At 34.8% G+C, this 21,520-nt stretch overlaps 4 protein-coding genes across 4 annotated transcripts; all 4 read left to right on the top strand.

Moving 5' to 3' along the window:
* Positions 1-4,018: 4,018 nt before the first annotated feature.
* Positions 4,019-4,348, top strand: EAE98_012457 (uncharacterized protein; the record flags this gene model as incomplete). The annotated part of the gene is made up of 1 exon (XM_038960082.1): positions 4,019-4,348. The coding sequence occupies one exon, from the start codon at positions 4,019-4,021 to the stop codon at positions 4,346-4,348; it is 330 nt and encodes a 109-aa protein (XP_038803559.1).
* A 1,978-nt stretch (positions 4,349-6,326) lies between these two features.
* On the top strand, positions 6,327-6,802 carry EAE98_012456 (uncharacterized protein; the record flags this gene model as incomplete). Its single annotated transcript, XM_038960081.1, has 2 exons — positions 6,327-6,587; positions 6,620-6,802. 2 exons carry the CDS (start codon positions 6,327-6,329, stop codon positions 6,800-6,802), a joined length of 444 nt encoding a protein of 147 aa, XP_038803558.1.
* Positions 6,803-9,754: 2,952 nt separating this feature from the next.
* Positions 9,755-11,634, top strand: EAE98_012455 (uncharacterized protein; the record flags this gene model as incomplete). The annotated part of the gene is made up of 4 exons (XM_038960080.1): positions 9,755-9,762; positions 9,835-9,889; positions 9,944-10,095; positions 10,164-11,634. The coding sequence occupies 4 exons, from the start codon at positions 9,755-9,757 to the stop codon at positions 11,632-11,634; spliced, it is 1,686 nt and encodes a 561-aa protein (XP_038803557.1).
* A 2,048-nt stretch (positions 11,635-13,682) lies between these two features.
* EAE98_012454 (uncharacterized protein) lies at positions 13,683-16,496 on the top strand. The gene is made up of 2 exons (XM_038960079.1): positions 13,683-15,670; positions 15,786-16,496. The coding sequence occupies exons 1-2, from the start codon at positions 14,324-14,326 to the stop codon at positions 15,843-15,845; spliced, it is 1,407 nt and encodes a 468-aa protein (XP_038803556.1). The 5' UTR covers positions 13,683-14,323; the 3' UTR covers positions 15,846-16,496.
* The last annotated feature ends 5,024 nt before the right edge of the window (positions 16,497-21,520 follow it).

The raw sequence follows: 21,520 nt of genomic DNA, 5'->3' as shown, positions 1-21,520 counted from the left end.
CTCCAATGTTGTTCTTCCACTGAGGATCCTGGAAGAATGGCACCCAATAAATCATCGTATTTAAATTTCCGTAAGCGATGTTCTTCGCTTGGTCTATTTTTGTTCCTTATCTCACCGCCAGAGTAGTTCCATGAGAACCTAAGAAGATCAACAATCGGCAAGCCACTTTTGTAATTAAGGCGTCACCCTCTTATTTTTCAATGGCGTTGACGCGCTCGATATTCACCGTAGATCCTCTCATAGTAAGAGTTCCAGCAGGATCCAGAAGACGAGTCACAGAGCTCTGTCCACGTACTACGAGGGCGTGTTTTTGATGAGGGCCCGGATTGAATTTAAGCGAATTTCCTCACCAAAAGTATACTTTATTCCCTACTTTTATAAATAAAATATAATTCAAATTTTTATTATATAATTTTGAAATCTAGCATGTATTTAAAGATTTAATGTATATTTATTTTAATATCAATTTTATTAAGTTTAATGAGATATTGATTAATAAATCTTATATAGAATTTCAATTTTTAAAATAAGTATTATTTTATATAATAATTTTGAATCCTAATAATTCTATATAGAATTTAATTAGATTGAAAAATATTATAAAAAGTATGAAATCAAATCCTAAAATTTTATATTTAAAATCTATTTATATATAAAGTTTCAAATATATAATAATATTAATTAAATTTAATATTCAATTCTAAAGTAAATGATTTTTGGTGTGAAAAGTGCTTGCGTACAAACCCAGGCCCTCATCAAAAACACGCCCTCGTAAGGTGGAAGCATAATCTAAGTCTTTTGGTGGTATCCCGAGGTTATCTCTATTCTGCGTCGGAGGACCAGCTAGATCAGAGTGAGGGCCAATTTCAACGAATTGTGAAATTCCAAGATCTGCTGCCAATGCAGCTTCAACCGCTTCAGTGAGTCGTACTGGAGACTCCAAATTTTGAAGCCAAAATCTAGGTCCTGGTTTGAAATTGGATGGCATTTGCTGAGCAGTTACTGAAGAGAAAAATACTGGGTTCTGCGCTTGAGCTGGATTGGTGGTTCGAGATACGCCGAACTTGGAAAGTGCTTCTGACAAGCAATTTTCGTATTTATTGCCGATATTCAGCATGTGGTGTGAGTGATAGGCTCTACCACCAGTCTTCAGCTCACGAACGAATACCCTGTCAGATTCTGACTTCTTCTGTACTATGGTAGCAGGCTCAACGTCACCACTCAACGTAACACTATTAGGTGAATCCCTGTGGTAGCAGAATCCGTAGTTAACAAAATAATAATTTTGTCAAGTATTAGAAAAGCTTTAATCTTTAATATTGAATTGAAAAAATAAATCGTAAAATGTTAATATAATTAATTTTATATACATATATAATAAGAAAATCTTATTTGAAAAGGATTTAAAGAAATTTTCGAAATTTCTTAATTTTCAAAAGTTTTAGTTTAAGGTTATTTACAAGTGAAAAAGTTTTTTATATTGAATTCGATTAATAATCAATTATTAATTATAACTATATAAATTAAAGTTGATTGATATTCTTATTTAAACTGTATATTCTCTATTATATAGTATAGTAATAAAGCTTCTGATTAAAAAATAAATTAAAAGTAAGTAGTAAGATATAAAGTGGAACCCTTTTCCTTTTAAACTTTTGACTAATATCTTTTTCAAGTTTTTAGTTTTTATACTTGCTTCCCTCTTTCTTTAGTTTTTTTACTCATTTCCCTCTTTAATTTCTATACTCACTCTCTTTCTCCTCTTAGTTCCTACACATGCTCCCTTCCGTCTACTTGTTCTAAAAGTCATAAAGATTCTTCAGTTGAAAGACTTTTCTTTTCTTTATATTTATTAAATGTTAATAATAAGCGGGTTCCAATTTGGGCTGTTTATATTTATTAATAATAAAATGTATAATTCGTTAGTAACGAAAAAAGTTTTAATTCAATAATGTATATATTAAATGTTTATATAGGAATTCATATTAATATTTTTTTTGTGTTTAGATATTAACTTTGTTATTACAGGGAGCTATAGTATACAATACGCAGTCTGTTAGTGCGATAAGGCTGTATTTCCTTAGGGCCGGTGCCAACAGTTCACACAGTACCTTTCACTTTGAGAGTTCCAACCCCTCGTCCTCGGTAAAATCCGGAGATAATAGCTTCCCCAGCTGTTATGAGATTTGCGGCATACGAAGATGCAATTTTACCAGATGAATGACCGATACATGCCAATGGTGTTACATTCCAAAGTCGAAGAAGCTCAACAAGAGCTGTTTGGACGGCTGTGCAAACAGGCTGTGAAATCTCAACATCGTTAATCTTACTGGTTACTGCGGGCTCCATCAGGATATCCTCAATAGTCCAATCGGGAGAATCATCCACTAGAAACTGCAGCGAGCGATCAAGCTTCCTTATACTGTCGATATATGATGGGAATTTCAACATGAATTCTCGACCCATCTGTGCACTCTGAGCTCCTTGTCCTGTGAAGATGAAACCAATGTTCCCACCCTTTCCCGTCTTTCCGAACGTAATCTCATGTTCATGAGATCCTCCTCTGCATCTTCTTCCCGTGCTACCGTGTATGCGCAATTAAAAAAATTCGATCTCCGACAGCCAAGACTGTACGCAAGGTCTAGTATGTTATAATCTTCTGCCACGTCACGACACCTTTCAATGTTGCTTTTCAGCGTAGAGATATCATGAGAATAAAGCAGACGCAGAAATTCTGAACGGGATACAGCTTGCGCTTGCGAAGCAGATCTCGTGCCCACCATTTCGTCTCATCCAGAGTCTTCACTGCCAGCTTCCAGATCCCTCATCTTGACCCCGTCGGATGTAAGTTGATCTTCCGGGTGGGATCGAGTCGGCGGCTTCGACGATTGCATGGGCATTACAGCAACCATGCACTCCTACTTGGTCGATTTCAAAAATATATCAAAAAAAGCTATTTTATTATTTTTTAATAAATAAATTATAATTCATTCGAATAATTTTATTACATTAAAATTAAAAAAATCAATAATTTGTAAATCAATAAAATTGAATATAAAACTCAATTTTATTTAAAATTATTACAAAATATAATATATATCTTTGAAATCTTAATATTAAAAAATTCTTGAAAATTCACTTATTTTTAATATAAATTTCAATAATCTAAAATCTTGAAACTTTAAATCAAGATTTTACTATAAATAAATTCTTTAAAAATAATTTAAATAATTTTTATTAAATAATATATAAAAATAATATAAAAACACAAATATCTTTATAATAAATATATTATTTTTATTAAAACTATATATATTTAAATGATAAGTTTTAGTACAAAATAGCTATCAACCAAGTAGAAGTGCTCTAGTACTGTAGCTCCTTTATAACCAAATTAATTTATAATTGCGCGACGAGTAGAAAAGCCTTTTGGCCAAGGTGTCATTTTTTGAACGACCTCTATCCTCTCACCCTTGAATTCGACTATTGAACAGTCAATGCATGATCTTAGTAGCTGCACTGTACAACTTAATTTTAGGATTCAATTTATGCCAATTGTTGCTGGTATTGTGCATTTTTCCATAGCTAAGCATACTTTTTTTAGACTTGCCAAAGCACTAGCTGCTCCGCTGTGTCCAACGTTGGTTTTTCACCTAGAAGATTAAGTATTATAAATGATACACGCAGGCAATGTAACATACCGGTCCAACAAGAAGTTTCTGTCTGTCTATTCCGTCAACGAAAACATCTCCAACTCCTTTAATCTCTATTGGATGATCTCCAACTTGGGTACCAGTGCCATGAGTCTCAAAACATGAGGTATCTCTTGGATTCAGACCAGCGAATTCATAGACTGTACGCATTACAGTCTCATGTTCTTTCGCACTTGGCTGGGTAATACCTCTGGTTTTTCCATTCGCATTCGTAGCTGTGCCTCTGATTACACGACGTACAGTTCAAAGGGTCTGCGGTCTTTGACGTTCAATCATCATCAATTTTCTACCCATTTTCTTGAAAAATGTCTAGCAGCACTCCTCCCAATCAGGCAACGCCTTCCGCGACTGAAACTTTAATCACTGAGTTGACGCCGCTAGATCACCTCATGCCTCGAACATATGTGATCAGTATGAATTGCAGATGGCCAGTCTCTCGCCGCAGTAACATTGAAGATATCCATAAACACTTGAAGCTAGGTTTGAAGCAGACTATGAAGAAAATCCCTTTTCTTGGCGGGTCTGTCGTCCCCACGGGTTCTCCTGGAAAGTCTGGTATCGAAACTTTACCTGGAGATTTCGAAGGAAATAAATTGATTTTTAACGACCTCCGTACTGGAAGTGGAAATTCATGACCACATTCCTACAAAAGTTTAAGGGAAGCAAGGTTTCCGAGTACTATCTTCACAGACGACAGCCCCAGCCTGGTACATGACTCAGGAAAGGCTGCCGGTTATAGCTGCTCAGGCAAACTTCATTGATGGAGGATTGATTCTTCATCTGAGTGTCCTCCATACAGCATGTGATATAATTGCCTGGAATAATATCCTTTCCGTTCTATCAAAGAACGTGAAAGCTTCTTGGCCCACCGAAGCCGAAGTGGCCTCAATGACGACTTGCAGGACTACAAGGCCCTACCTAGCTTTCTTGATAGATCTCCACTCATGAAAGGAAATCTTAACGTTGAGCAAATGGACATTCGAGAATACAAGCTACAACTTGCCAATTCGAAGCTCGAAGATCCCAGAAATTGTCTTATCAACCCTCCCCCAAAGTCATTCACTGAAATGGAAATTACCCTCTTCTGCATTTCCAACTCAAAATTGGGGGAGCTTAGAGACTCTATTTCAATAGAAGGTTTAGCAGCATCCTGGTTAACAGTGAATGATGCACTGGCTGCATTAATGTGATGCTGCATCGACCGTGCTAGAATATCGAACAGGAGTCAAAGACCTTTACGGGGAAATCTATCTGTTGCATATGATGGTCGTACGGTTCTTGATCCACAACTACCCAAGAGATTCATGGGAAATTCCTCTTTGGAGTCCCCCATCACCCTTGATATTCATCCAAAGTGCATCTCTGAAGCAGCACTTGCTATCTCCGAGTCACGAAACGAATTCAATGATAAGCATATAAGAGACATTATCGGGCTTTTAGATGGCTTGGGCGATATTACAGAGTAACGTGTATCATATGCCAAGAATCTAAATCCTATTTTGGTCATTAGTAGTTTGAAAGATATAGTATTTTATGAGCAAGACTGGTGTGGAAGTTTGGGATTTCAGGATGCTTTGAGGATGGCCAATCCTTTCTTGGACTGGATTCCTAGAGTAGTGCCGATGCCGGTACCGCGGATTGGTAATGTAGATTTGATTTTTGGATTGGGAATTCGGCGGCCAAGAAGAGATTGAGGGAGGATGAAACTTGGAACACATGGATTATGCCTGTATTCGAGTAAGTGAAGGTAGCCCAAAATCGTCAACGGATCTTTTGAGGGCTTTTGAACTTCGAGAGGATGAGACATGCTGTGATTTTCCGGTGTGTTCGAGTTTACGTTTAGAATTACAAAACTGTGTTTTTCTGCAAATACTGCAGATATTCCATTATCTAGGGGTTACGATGTACAAGTGTTGGCTTACAAGCTGGTTCACCGACCTTTTTGGTCGTAAGTGTAACGAGAATCCGCTGGCCACGGAAAATCGAATAGGATAACATTTAGCATATCTTTGTACAATCTCAAAACATATCTGTATGTCACTGATAAGTCTTATTCTATCGCAATTCCCCGATTTCACGTATTTATAGTTGAATAGATATGCGTCTTTCTTAAGTCCTTTGTTCTTAATCTATCAAAAAAGATACTGTCCCACTCTAGAAGTCAGTACAACACATTGTACAAGAGCATACCAAATGAATGTAATCCGGATAGCTTGTGACTGCCAGACATTTTACAGAAAGAGAAATTCCAATTAAGTAGTGGCACGACGATAATATTGAGTGAAACTGAGGGATGAATAGCACGATTGACTGAAAGCTCGGAGTGAAAACCCTCAAGTATATGCAAACCGAGACAGAAGAGGATACGTGGGAGTATAGCGGCGGTGGCCGATGGGCTCACTGAGAATACCGGCCATAAGATAAAGCTGAGGTGCACTCGACCTCGAAATCATTTCGAAAATGTCACAACTCAATATCTCAAATTTACATACATCTCACTCTACAGCTTCTGTATTGGACCGAGTGTACGATGCCAAGCCACAGATCTGAATCGAAAGTAACGGGCAAAGTCCCACCACCTCCATCATTCATCGAGGGTGTGCAAGACAAATCATGGACTTCTACCCCAGAGAACTGGCTCTATGGTACATGACCCATACTTCTCAACAGTATTATTGGGAGCGCACGAAGAGCTTTTTCATTCAATATGCACCCGTCATGAATGGAGTCTGGCCCTGTACAAACCAAGAGCTGGCATCTCTTACTCCTTTCAGCCAGCCAGAACGTATCTACACCGCCTTTGGAATCGAGTCCCCCATTGCTGGCCTCGATGATGTTTGGCTTTGCCAATCCACAGGACATCTGAGCCATACGGTATATTAGACCACGTTGCATTTCTGGCCTAGGGTGCCGACTCGCAAATTGTGGACTGGGTCGTGCTGTATTCAACTCCACTGCCAGGAGCTACAGTGGGTCTTCCTGCACAAGTTGCGATTGTGAGTCGTGTACGTTTCGGTCCGGACCATACCATGGTGGAAGTAATCAAAGGAGCTCTTTGCGCCGCGGGGAATTTGGATTTGACTTCGTAAGCTGGTGGATTATTTGCGGCCTTTATTGCAAGAAGATCTCGAAAGTGGGCAGCCGACCGGTAAATACCACGTGGTACAGAATGTAGATTCTTTGGCTAGATTTTGATATATCTAGAACACATATTACGAAAAACTGCAAAATGAAATTGCCAACATGGTCCATTAGCCATTCACAGAACGTCAGAATGATATTTCGTGGATGTGGTGATGAAGCAGATCTGCGCAACTCCGTGCTCTGCCTCTTCGTCTTGTCCCACTTATCAGGCAATGCACTCAAAATAAAGTTTAGGGCCTACTCCGGGAAACCAAAAGCCACCTTTGCGACTAACAAACACCTGCAGCATTGATTATCAAAGACAAGGGGAAATGAAATCTGCAATGTGCAACAATGAAGTAGGGTTTTTTGACCTGGAAATATAAAATGGAAAATAATCTACGTGAAAACGGGGGGAATGTTTGCTTGTTTGAGATCAGTTTGGAGAGGACCCTTCCCACATGCATGTATTTTTTGAAGTGAAAAGTCCAAAAACGGAAACAATTCATCTCCCTATCCTCTGGTGTGAAGTGTAATTAAGATGAATCCTCACGGTGTCAAAGTGTGTCACAAGTTATATAGCTAGATTTCTGAAGACTCCCGAGGTCGTTAAGGTTGTCAACTACCGGTATCTACCGGTATCTACCGGAGCGATTGAAATGGCGACACGCTAATTGAGCTTAAACCTTACGGGGAATCACGGAAAACCTAAACACCGATCAAGATACTTACCACAGATAACCACCCTTGAAGGTTATTCTTTAAATAACGGTCAGCTTAAAAATGCTTGGCTGTCTGTATCTAATTTAATTCGATATGTAGTATCTGTCAGGATCTGGGATACGCACGAAATACGAGATCTGCGCCTGTTTGACGATCAGATTTCAAGACATCTCAAGACATCTGAGCTGATTTTTTTGAATCATAGCGATTGTTTTATAGATCTGATTTCGAATTGTTGTTCAGATTACGATCTCAGGAGATATGATTGGCAAACGGGCTCTTAGTTTCAGATCTGTTTGTTGTTCCTTGAATAGAATATGTGACTGTGACTGTGCCTATGACTGCCTAGGTGAGGGGTGTTACGAAGGTATATGAATTGAGTTATGTTATACCGCGTTCGTTAGCCAGGATCAGTTGGTTCGGGCAGAACGACTCTCTTAGTGGCAAAAGAAAAGCAGTGTACTCGTGCGGCCAGAAAGTATGCATTTCCGGCGCTATGAAAACCAGGTTAGTCCTCTTGTAGTTTACCATCTTGTGGTATGTGCATCTAGCGTCGGAGTTGCATACTTTCTGGCAGCACGAGTAGTAAACTTATTATATATACCTCACGAGGTCCGTGGAAGAAAAATGTATTTTATTTAATGGACATGGTTACCATTGGACCAGCCATACCCCTAAAGGCCCTGGCACTAAGCTAATTCTGTATCATATATGCCTCTTTAGACTAGCACCTTTCTCTATTATCGAAACTAATCAATGAGTACCTGCGAACTTAAAGCGAATCTAAACCTTTTGAAAACCCTTCCTAAAACTACCTAATAAACTATCTAATAAACCATCTAATCTATTAAATTATATACAGATTTTGATTAATCAAACCTACCCTCCTAATATCTAGCTTTTAACTTTTGATAATCCTTGTTATTAACAATCAACTTAGATTCGATTTGTTTATATATAATAAACAGGCTACAAAGCTGATTAACACATCTGATATAATCAAGGTCTTTCGAATAATTTGATTGATTGATTTTAATAATTCCTAAGACTTACAAAACTTGATTAAGAGTTGCGAACATTCCAATTGAACTTGCTTAACAAATCCCGAGACTGAAAACTGAATCTTATTTGTCGAACCGAACTGAATTGTGGATCTTAACTACATCGAAAAGCAAAACGAAACCCAAAAGACGTAAACACACCGAATTGATTTGTTGAATTTTTGAAAAATCGAAGAGTGCCGAAGCCGAAAACAGGAATTCCTCCCTGCGTAGTTCACCAGAAAAATGGATTTTATTTAATGGACATAATTACCATTAAATCAGCCATACCCCTAAAGGCCCTGGCACTAAGCTAATTCTGTATGATATATGCCTCTTTAGGCTAGCACCTTCCTCTGTGGAGGCTTTCTTTTTAGGCTATGTAGGTGATCAAGACAGGCGAAAACCTTATTGTTTGTAATAAGTGAGTAAGTGACATACGCATTATTGATGCTAGTCGCGAATAGTCGATAGCACCATTGAAAACCCTTGACTTTACTTTTAGGGTTTTGGTCGGCCGTCCGTTATTGTTGTATGTAGATAGCAGACGCTTTGTTTCAAAGACCGAACTGGCGAATTATCCATGTGCGTGTCACCATGCCGGTATGAGCTCGGTAACCCTAAATTCTGGGCAAATACGATTATGCTTGACAGGTATGATTGAAACCACAGATTTTCAAGGGGTTCATTCTGCAAGCGAAGTACCATAATATGCCCGGGACTTCTGTTCAATAACACGAATCAGTGCCTATATTGGCTAGGTAAAGCGTGAATAGGGTATCCCCCGTCTTGATTAACCCTATCAAAACAAACCTAAACTATACATATCAGTGATCAGCATTATGGAGGCAATGGGATCTACGGTTCAGTTGGTAGGAAGGCTCTTCCATATCATTTTGCAGACCCTCCACCAGGTTGTGAATGGTTGCAATAGATGCGACTGTTAATCAAATTGACCATGACGTCCCGCAGGCGTGGAGATTCAGCATGCAAGTGCGTTATGCGGGTGAGCCACTTGAGACACATGCAAAGAAAAGTCGGAAAAGATAACGAGATAACGAAAGTCATGATACGGATATCAACTTGATTACATTCTCCGAAGACAGGTTGTCAAGAAAGCATTCAAGCATATCTAAAACACTCAAATCACTTCTCATGTCACCGTAGGTCACTTTCTTTCTGTCCTTCTCCAACTTTGTGCTGAAAGCCATGTTAATTATGGGTTCAAACAATAGACCACAGAAACCTCCAAAGCTACGACATGCTTGTAATGAATGTCATGCAGCTAAGGTAAGAAATTATCAATACCCCCCCAGAACCGTTTAAAGTATTCATTTGAAGTAGGTTAGATGCAGCGGAGAACGTACAGGATGCCGACGGTGTGTATACAACCAACAAAAATGCACCTATAGTATCTCCATGGTGGGAAAGGTACAAGGCCATCGTAGGCGGGCATCAGTCCTTAAAAATACAGCAGTGACAGGAACAGCTCCCAGGCATGTTAATCCAAACGATTATTACCCATTCAAGAGCGAAAATAAATCGCTAACAAGTTCTGCATTAGATCCTGTAACCAGCCATCAACCATCCACACTTCAACAGAGATGATATCCGTGGCAAGCGCGGACGTCATACATGATGAGGCCAACGGCAATAATCTGAACAGCAAGCAAAACGATGTACCTGTGGAGAGTAGTGAGGGCATAACTTCTTCACCCGCGAATTGCAGCATTCTTCCGGGGGAAAACAACGACAAAGTCACCTCAAGCTCGGCACTAGAGAATTTCTCGACGAGTTTGGAAAGCATAGATACATCATCCCTGGAGACTCTAATGATTGAACACGAATTCTCATGGGATTTCAGTTCTGACGAAAGAGCTGATGCCCTCAATTCGTTTGCGCTCGAGAACCCCTCGTATGTAGATAGCATGAGGAATGGGGAATATGGAGACTTCGAATTTGACTTTTCAATTCATGAACTTCCTACGACTACCAGCTCGCAAACTGCTGGTCCAATACCGATTTCACCAATTCCTACATTCCATCCTCGGAAAAGGACTCATTCAGACTCGTCAGAAAAACAAGCTCAACACGCCCAAAATGATTTGCGATGGAGATCTCAATCTCAATCATATACGCATCCAACAATTTCAACACACCATCATAATCATGGCTTCTCCCGTGAGATGTATGAGTATCCGGAGAGTAGTGCTTCCTTCGATGCAGATTGTGGTTTTGATCGAGGTTTCACGTCCCACTCAACGAATGCAAATCACCAAAGCATGAATCGAATGCCACAGACTACACACAACAACAAAATCTCATTTACAGCTCAATCTCATTACATGGCCTCTCCTATACTTTCTCCGGTCACACAATATGAAGATTCTTGGCGCCTCACATCAAAATGCTTCGTTATAATCAGCAAACTCCAAAAATTACTTCGAGATCCATCTTCTCTATCTCTCGATGTAATCCTTGCTACCAACAAAAGTGCAGTATCTGAGCTGGCTCAAATGTTTGACAGCACACTGCCTTCAAACACAGCAAGAAGCACAAGCCCGGAAGACTTTTTCTCTATTCATTCTGGGATCCAATCCAGTAGTAGTAGCTATAATTCGTCACAACTGATAGAGTTCACCCCTTTAATGATTTCTGTGATCGCGTTAAAACATATCCACGATCTCTACTCGCAAGCTTGCTTCATATTTACTCTAGACGACCCTCGAAGACGCTCGCCCTCCGCTCCATCACCTCGAAACACTCCCTCCATCTCCAGTTCCCCATCCGCAATTTTTTTCGGACTTCCACAACTCGATTTTGGCACATTCAAAATCGACATTGCTAATCAAAGAAGACTATTCTCAGAGATTATAGCAAGGGAGCTTGGAAATTGCCTGAGTGCTTGTACGAGACTAAGGAGTTGTTTCTTGATGCAGCCCGGTGATATAAGTGCTCCGACAGGGTTGATGGAAGAGACGTTTTTGGGTATCGAAGAGGGATTGCAGACGATGATAAAGCAGGTCAAAATATGATCTATGAGAAATGGCCAGGGAAGTCAAGGTATTGACATGATTTTAATGTGGCGTTTTTCGTTTCCTTTTTTGCATTTTAATTCTCGGTCTAGGCGCGGGATGATTAGAATCAAGTTCACACACTTCCTTTTGTTGTATTTGTAGAAAGTCTACATATTACTTTATGATATACTATTAAAAATTGGGCTATAGAATGAGTTTACTGGGTTTCGTGAATTAGTCTAATCAGTCATCTCTGTTTTCGCATATCAATTGAAACATCTATGATGTTTCATGATTACAAAATACCCCCTTGACTATAGCTAAATGATCTGCCTTTTATATTTCCCTGGATGTTATTGATTTTGGCTCTTGATTAGTTTTATCAGCCTCGTTACATATACGATCAGGGTTGACGAGTGATCTTTGAGCTTCAACGGATCATATTATCAGCAACTCCAGGTAGTAATTTCACATCAACAACGTACTAGTTGAAACATAGTCCAAACCCTCAATCATAGTATGTCCCGACTATAGAGAAGAGAACGAGTACTCACCACATGAGGTATAGTATTTTTATGATACTATTTCCAACATTCTTACTCTAAGTTTACTATTATAAGCTTTATTTTAAGGACAACTCCTCGAGATGTAAATAGAAAAGACAATGAGGCACACTTCTGATTAGCTTATTTTATCTACTTTTTTCGTATAAAGACAGAGTGCTGAACTATATAATACTCCATCTGACTCTTATAAGAACAAGGCCTTTCTATACAAAAATATTTCGTAAGTTATATAAAACTTCCACGTAAACAAGCTGAGTGGAATAGATTCTTTATGTCTTATATTCATACTCATATCGCGATACTTTGATATACATTTGATTAGTATAATAGAAAGCTTCTTTTACGATTTATAGTATTCTCAAATCAGTAAGAAACAAGATAGTGAAAATAGTTACTTTACTACTGAGTCTTGTACTTGAATTTATAATAGAATGAGTAGTTACTTGTAAAATATGAGAACTTATACGAAATATACATATCGAGAAGCCCTTTATATTTATTTGATTCATTAGAATCTTCAAAGATATAACAGAGTAAAGTTATATTATTTATACAAAACTTTCTATAATCATGCAACTTTGATAATGTCGAGCATGAAACTTCTTCTGATTACTGAGTAGTCATGAGAAATACGCAACGCTAGGAGCTTAGTTACTTGGGTCAATCGAGGGGCAAAATCTCATTCCACAGTATCATTTCAGAATACTTATAGAAGTATCAAAAGCAGTTCACACAAACTGTAGTTAAACTCCATTATAATTTCAAAAGTCTACGTATACATCGACTATTCATAACCGAGCTTTAGTTATCTATTTTATGTGATTTCAATCTCAATCAGGTTGTTTTAGTATTATGATCTACGTTCTTTCGCTAACCTCTAGAAAACTCTAACGGTTATTTATAGTACTTTGCTTGTTCTAGGCGCATATATCCAGGATATAGACCCTTTATTTTGACATAGGGTCTCAAAAATTTATCTTCTACTCCGTAGAGTGAGTACCTAGGTTTTCATAGGTATGTAAAAGATTTTTTGGAGAGAGTAGAATGGCTTTGTTGTACCAGCAAGGCACGTGCAGTAAGGTTATCGTCGCATAGTATCGGGCAAAAGTCGGCGTCTAACGCTTTAAGGCAAGGGCTACCCCTGAGCCATGTCATGTGCATGACGAACTTGAAAAAATTCTTCACTTCGTTTCTGCTTTGACGAGTTTGGATACTCATCCGCAACTTACCCAATGCTCAACTTTTGCCGTTCTACACTTCGCTGATACTTTATCGCCATCAAATACAACGACCTGACACATGTTCATCTATTGGCTTTAGCAATCTCGAGGACCAGATGCAATCCGCCATCTCCATCTGATTTATCGTAAATTCGCTAGAGTCGTCAGTACATACACACAATGCTGGCAGAGTCAATTTCGATGACATAAAAAGATCCACCCAGTGACCGTAATAGTGGTTTTCGAAATGCAAATCCATCCCTATCTACAACCTTGATTTTTCAATCACCGTTAAATACCTTTGATTCTATTTGTTGCTTCGTATACAGTCTTGATTCATCAAGATAACTTTTGAATGAATGATCTATTGTGATTTCATTGCTCGAGTATATTCAAGGGTTCTCATCACACCCGAGGTGTTAAGCAACCCTTGAAAATGTTGAGATAGTGACAGGAGTCATTGAACGCGATCCACTCCCACACACATCCCACAATTCCCTCCATGGTGCCACCCGAGTCCCGAGCAGACAACAACGGGGATATCGCCCGGAGAGATGCTCAAAACACTTCATAAACTGCGGAGGGCAACTGAAGATCTCTCGTAATAGTTTTGCGAAGGTCCGTCGTGCTTTCCTCATCCACGCATTTCTCAATTCTGCTGTATAAAAAGCAAATGTAATTCTTTTCTCCCGTATCTTTCTCGGGCATACTGGGTTAGTGACCATGCACTCCTCCCATACCTGTTTATAATTCTGCATTACCCCCTCCCTCGACTCGACATATTTTCACTTTTTTTTCTGGCCCACTTCTTGTACATACAATACTCTATAATTCATCCTTACCGTGCTTTCTTTCGCCCAGCACCAAAGGGACCCTTCACCTCCCATACTCAATCCCCATCTCTCATAAAAATCGAAAACCATGAGTACAATCCAAGATGAGCAAAACAAGATCGAATCAGGTGATGCGAGCAAACAGTACACGCCGGACTCAGGTTCGCACCACACGCAAGACAAAGAAGGAATCATGGGAGAGACTGCCGCGCTAGAGGCGCACGGGCGCGCGAATTTCAGTCGACTCGGCTGGAAGCGGCTTACTGTTATTCTACTTGTGGAAGCTATTGCGCTCGGTGCTCTATCTATTCCTGGAGCCTTTGCTACGCTGGGTATGGTAGCTGGGGTGATTCTCACCGTCGGGATTGGATTGATTGCGATCTACACCAGTCATATCATAGGGCAGGTCAAACTGGCATTTCCACATGTGGCGCATTATGCGGATGCGGGGAGGTTGCTGATGGGACGGTTTGGGTACGAGCTGGTCGGGGCGATGTTTGCGTTGGAGCTGACGTTTTTGGTGGGATCGCATTGTCTGACGGGAACAATTGCGTTTCTCAACTTGTCGAACAATGGCGCGTGTTCAGTGGTGTTTGGGATTGTGTCGGCTATGATCTTGTTGGTGTTGGCAATTCCCCCTTCGTTTGCAGACGTAGCCATTCTGGGTTATATCGATTTCGTGTCAATTATGCTCGCGATCGGCATTACTATTGTGTCTACCGCTGTAGTATCTGGTTCCTCGGCCGGGGGATTGACGCAAGTGGATTGGTCTGCGTGGCCTAAGGAGGATCTCTCTTTCTCGGATGCGTTTATCGCCATCACCAACATTGTCTTCGCATATTCATTTGCCGTGTGTCAATTTTCCTTCATGGACGAGATGCACACACCACGCGATTACATCAAATCGATCTGGGCGCTCGGCTTAATCGAAATCGTCATCTACACACTCACAGGAGCATTGATCTATGCCTTTGTTGGGCAGGATGTACAATCCCCTGCACTTCTCTCAGCCGGCAATCTCATGGCCAAAGTAGCATTCGGCGTCGCACTGCCCGTCATTTTTATCTCGGGCTCTATCAACGGCACTGTGGTCGCGCGCTACATTCACGGACGCGTATACAAGGACTCGGTGGTACGCTTCATCAACACGAAGAAAGGCTGGCTGACATGGTTGGGGCTAATAAGCTTCCTCACGATTATTGCATGGGTCATTGCTGAAGCGATTCCCTTCTTCTCGGATCTGCTGTCCATTATGTCGGCGCTGTTTGTCTCTGGATTCACGTTCTACTTCCCGGCTATGATGTGGTTTATGTTGATTAAGAAAGGAAAGTGGTATGCGCGCGAAAACTTGTTCCTGAGTGTGGTGAATGGGGCAGTATTCGTCATTGGCATTGTGGTTTTAGTTGGTGGGACGTATGCAGCAGTGGAAGACATCGTAAGTTCTTTTCTTTTAATCCTCGTTAGAGGGAGGCCGAGGCCGAAGTCGATCTCTTGGCTGCGTTGGCTCTCTTGAGAAGATGTATGGTTTGCTAATACAATGTTTGCAACAGAAAACCCAATACGCCGAAGGAACAGTCCGAGGAGCGTTTACATGCGCACCAATATCGTAGGGGTTGAAGTAGGGTTGAACAAGTTTTCCTCAAACAATATGGGATGGAAATGCATCCATGTCTCTCTTCTCTCCTGAGATGAATAAAGAATTATAAGGATAGAAATAACACGACCTTAATGAAATTAATGAAGATTCACGTCAAATTCCTCAGTTCTGTGAGCTTCAACGTATTGTGCATTGTATCTTTCGAACCCTGAGAGAGATTCTTCTACCACTGTCAGTGCGACTTTGTTTCGGCATTTGTGGAGCAAAATGCTCGGTGGGTGAGATGTTGGTGTTGGGTGACAATATTGAGATTAAGAATTGGATCGGTAGATGAATAAATGGTTCGTTGAATGTTGAGGAGGCTGAATCGTACTAGGCTGTGTAACGAGTATAGGCGGAGCGGACAATGGCCCTGACGAGTAATCCACAGATGATACGTTGGCGGAGCGGATATTTGAGAAATTTAAACGAATTATTGGTGGAGCGGGCGGAGCCTCTAACATGTAATTCACGGAATGGACCATTTACAAAGATTCGACGGTTGAGACAACTTTTGCGCAGCGTGAAGAATCTCTACAGATTACTTTCTATCGGGATATCGATCATGTGATCAAAGAGGGCATTGTATTAGCTAATGTAAGAGTTCTGGCCCCTGCTCAACGCACATGTAACGCTTTTTTGGCTAAAATATATGATTATTCAGCTTTTTATATTCTGGTTTATTTATAAATATATGAAATAAAATTGAATATAGTATTATGAAAAGATTTAGAATTATTTAAATTATATTAAAAAATTTATTATTTATTTTTAAATATTTTTCTAATAGTGTTTTAAAAAAGTTAAAATTAAAAATTCAAAAAAGTTCGAAAAATTTGCTTATTTTGTATAGGAAAAGTATCACATGTTAAAATTTTTAGAAAAATTTGATTTCAATATTATATAATTATTTAACAAAAAAAGTAAAAAATATTTCAAATAATTTTTTATATTTCAATTCTGATTATTTATCGATTCCAATTTTTTGAAAAAGAAAATATAAAGATTTGAATAAAATAATCAATATAATAATTTGTATGGAAAAACCTCATTTTCGCAGGGATTTTGTTACATTTGTTATAGGAATGCGGTGAGCAGGGGCTAGAACTCTTAGTATTAGCATTTCATTATATTAAATACTAGCTTTTTATAAATAATAATAATCAAGAACAAATATAATTAAATTAGATTAAAGTATTTATACTTATCAATTAAGTTAATATTAATTGATAATATTACAAATTAGAGCTTTAGAATTTATTAAAAATATTAAAAAATTTGAAGCAATTTTTAGAATTAATAAAAATTCTAAGTAAAGTACAAAGAAGATATTATTGTATCTAGTATGATATATTATCTCATTTCATTGTTTTTAATAATTATATTAGGAAGATATATTTAAAAAGATTAATTTTTTTAAGTATAGTAAATCGAACTTATATTTATTATATATTTATTTTTTATATTATATATTGTATTAGATACTTTATAATCTTTATTAAAATATACTCATAAATATTCTTTAAATATCTATATTTATAATGACTTCTGAAATAATTATATATACAAGTTTATTTTATTTATTTATTTATTTATTTATTTATTTATAGTAATTAACGTCTACTGTTTGATCTCCCGAAGGGTATTCTAGATGTACTAAGGAGCGGGTCTATGGATTACTGATATTCCCACTGCTTATAATAGTGTGATATTAGCTAATTAGAAACTAATAATCTTTGATATTTCTCCGTTTAGTATCGCTTATAGTAATCTTGTAATTATTTTATCTAAGGGTTCCTAATTCTTTATTAAAGAATCTTATTTTGTATATTTTTCAGGTAGTAATAAATAATTAGGTTAATTATTTATTAATTGAAAATATACATGGTGCGTATATAACTAATCAAAGCAGATTTTAGATTGTTTGGGGTAGAAAGCTTATCCTTAAGGTGTTAGAATAAATTGTTATATATACAATTTTATATAATTTGAATATATTCTAATATAGAATCTGAATCTAGTTGTCACAGGGCAGGCAGGCGGGATTAGGAATCTATATTCAATAGTGCTAAGAACAATAGATATAAAATATAAATTAAGATATAGTTCAAAAAGTTATAATATAGAATCTTCTAATATAAAGATATATAGAGTTTTCATTTGTAAATTAATTTAATAGAATTTGGTTTATTATTTATTAATTATATATATTTATATTATAATATTACTTTTCTTTTTTAGGCTGAGTTTTTATAAAGTAATAAATTATAGTTTATAATTTTATAAACAGGCAATTTAGATTAAATAGATTTAGGTTTATTAGAGTATTTATAATTAAAGTTGTAAATTAGTTTTTGTATATCTTTCAAATAGCTAACAAGTTTTTCAATTGGATTATTATAATTAATCTAATAAATAATATATTTTAAATAAAATTTTTTACAATCTTTTTTTTCTTAATAGAAATTTAAAATCTCAGCAACTTCAAAATACTCTAAGCCATCGATTTCTAGAAATAATAATAACAAGTTATATTACCTAGAAATAAGATTATTATATACAGAATACAATAAATTAATATAAAAAACAAAATAAATCCTTATAAAAACAAGAAATTCTAATTTAAAGATATAGAAGCCTATCGGATTTAGAATTTTGAATAATTCAAGATTCTTTTAATCAAATTTCTTTTATAGATATAGAGTTTTGATATTTTTAGTATTCAATCAAATTAAATTATTAAAGATATATTAATAAATAAAGAAATAACAGAAATCAGTATTTTTCGAATATTAGATTTAACTAATAATCAATTTTGTTTTTAGGTATAAGAAAATCGCTTTTATTTTAAAAATGAATTTTCAATATTTTTTATAATAAAACAATTATTTTTGAATAAAATTAATTCAAAATCTAAATAAAAATGAAATCCGTAATTAAAGAAAAACAAAATTTTTCAAATACTTTTAAACTACATATTATTAATAAAAAAATTAGTAAATGAAAGCTACTCTATCTAATTATTTTATAAATAAATTATATATAATCTGAAATATTATTCTAATATTATATTAACTATTTTAATGTCAAGATACGGGTAAAGACTTATATTATACCATAAGAATAAAAAAGCTATAGAAGGATAAGACTCTCTTATAGAAAATAGAATATGCTAATAGTATACCTAAAGTATAAAGGCAATATAATTAATACCGTAATAATACCTCCCTTTTAAGACTTACTTATCCTAAATAAATTAAAATACAATCCAATTAACTTTATCAATTTTCAATAAAATTATAATAAGGAATTAATTCATAAGACTAGCTTATTATTATATTTAAATTAAATAAATAACAAATTTAATCAAATAAAAATCTAAAATCTCCTGGGATAATATTAAAAAACTCTGATTTCTATTATAAAATTAAAATAAATTTTTTTAAGGCCTATAATCAACTGGTTATTCTTTCTTGGCTTATTCTATTTTTATTTTGAAATTATATTTAATATAGAATTATTTGAGGTAATAGATCTTTTGAATTCTATTTATATAAACAAATCTAGTTTATTTGGATTTATTAAATAAAATATAACAATTTTTTTTTCTAATTTTTGAAATTTTTAGTTAATTATTATGATAATAAATAATATTTTTATTTAATTTAATAATAAAATCTGTTTTTATTATAACAATCAAATAATTTATTTAATTTCTAATATTCGATTTCTTTATTCATATTGTTATTCCTTTTCAAAACTTGATTTTGGTTATAATAGAATTCTATTTTATTAATTATAGTTTGATTGATTAATTTAATTAAGCTATAAAACAATCTGAATGATAAATTATAGAATACTAGAAAGATTTTAAAAATAGTGAATAATTGAAATAAACAGGTATATTTATAAACTTTTAGAATCTTATAGAGCTCAATCTATTTATTATTATTTTTCTTTATAGATTAATTAATTTTTATATTTTTAATATTAATTTATATTATATCTCTTTTTGTATATAGGGGGGTATTAGTGTGTATTTCATTTGTATAATCTTTATATTTCTAAATAATTTAAACAACTAAAACTTTTAGTTTTATTAAAATGATATCAAATCAATCTATAATCTCATTAGTTTTTAGAAATTTGTATTTCTATTAATATAAAAGGTTTAATGAAATAGGTAAAAAGAATTTAATTCTGAATTACAAATAGAAATTATAGTTAGCGAAGAATGGGGATATATTAATAATTTCTGAAATAATATTATTAAATGTAAACTTTATTAATAGTAATTAGTTATATTAATTATTTTAATAAAAGTTTATAAAAGCTTATAAATATTATTTTATTATAATATTAAATTTCTTTATTTAACTATTCGATTTGGGATAAAACAAAAAAGATTATTTTAAAATAATTGATAAATATTTAAAGAAATATATCCACAATATTAATATAAACTATAAGTTTTTATTAAATATAATATTATTGGGTATATTATGTAAGCAATAAACTTTTTTAATAAAATGGTTAATGAATTTCTCTATAAATAGCCTGATTATTGGTATAAAATAATATATTTTTATTAGGTGACAAATAATAGTGATTATATAACTATATTTATGATTATAATATTTATAGATAGATAATGATATAATATAATTAATGAAAATATTAAACTAAAATTGAAATAGAATTAATAAAGGTTTAAGGAATTTAGAGATTATAAAACAAAAAGATTTTGTATAAAAATACAGTTAATAGATTTGTATATAAATTTTAATTTCTTTTATTATATTAAATTATTAGTATATATAGAAAACAAAATCAACAATCTTAATATGGCCTAGATGCTTGATAGGTTTGGTTAAATATATTCAATAAATAATTTATATATAGAATTTGGCAGATGAAGAAATGAATAGTTAATCTTAGTAAAATATTTATTTATTAATTAATCTACAATTTTGAAAAACTATCTAAAGATCTTTTTTGATTACTAATAGCTAATAACGAGTAATAGGATTTTGAAGTGTTTTGTATGTATTAATAACTAATACAAATGAATTGTATATTTTATTAATAAAATTATTAATTGGTTTTTTGATATTAGAAATAATAATATTTATAAGGGCTATAATAAGATTTATAATATTATTTATTTATCTAATAAGATCTTTATATATAATTATATTGAATACTCATTTTGAAAGTATTATTTATAAATAATTTTTAATTTAATTATCATTAAAATCGATATATACAAAACAATCTTCTACCTTTCGACTAAAAACATCAAGGTAAACTGTCTTATAATCCGGTTAATATATAATATAAAATTAAATTCTAAAAGGAACTCTATTTATCTTGCTTACCTTTAATTCAGTATCTTTATTGATATAAAATACTTCAAGTTCTTATAATCAGTAATAATCTCAAATAGTTTCTGAATCCCATATAATTTAGATTTCTATTTCTCTAAAAATTTAATAATTATTAACAACTTCTTATTATAAATCTCATAATTACATTTAACTACACTACATTTTAACAAAAAATAAATAATTAATTATAATCAGCCCTCATTATTATACTGAAAGATAATTTCTTCTACAGCCTAATCAGAAATATTTATCTCAACAATTA

Source organism: Botrytis deweyae, assembly GCF_014898535.1.
Source record: "Botrytis deweyae strain B1 chromosome Unknown BDEW_069, whole genome shotgun sequence".
NCBI classification, from domain to species: domain Eukaryota; kingdom Fungi; phylum Ascomycota; class Leotiomycetes; order Helotiales; family Sclerotiniaceae; genus Botrytis; species Botrytis deweyae.
Note: the sequence above shows the minus strand (reverse complement) of the source record. Positions and strands in the feature narration are given on the sequence as shown.

Bases quoted from the DNA above. Each gene is read 5' to 3' on its own strand.
- EAE98_012454 (XM_038960079.1), top strand. From the start codon at position 14,324: ATGAGTACAATCCAAGATGAGCAAAACAAGATCGAATCAGGTGATGCG. The intron at 15,671-15,785 runs GTAAGTTCTTTT...TGTTTGCAACAG, and splicing joins ATGCAGCAGTGGAAGACATC to AAAACCCAATACGCCGAAGG.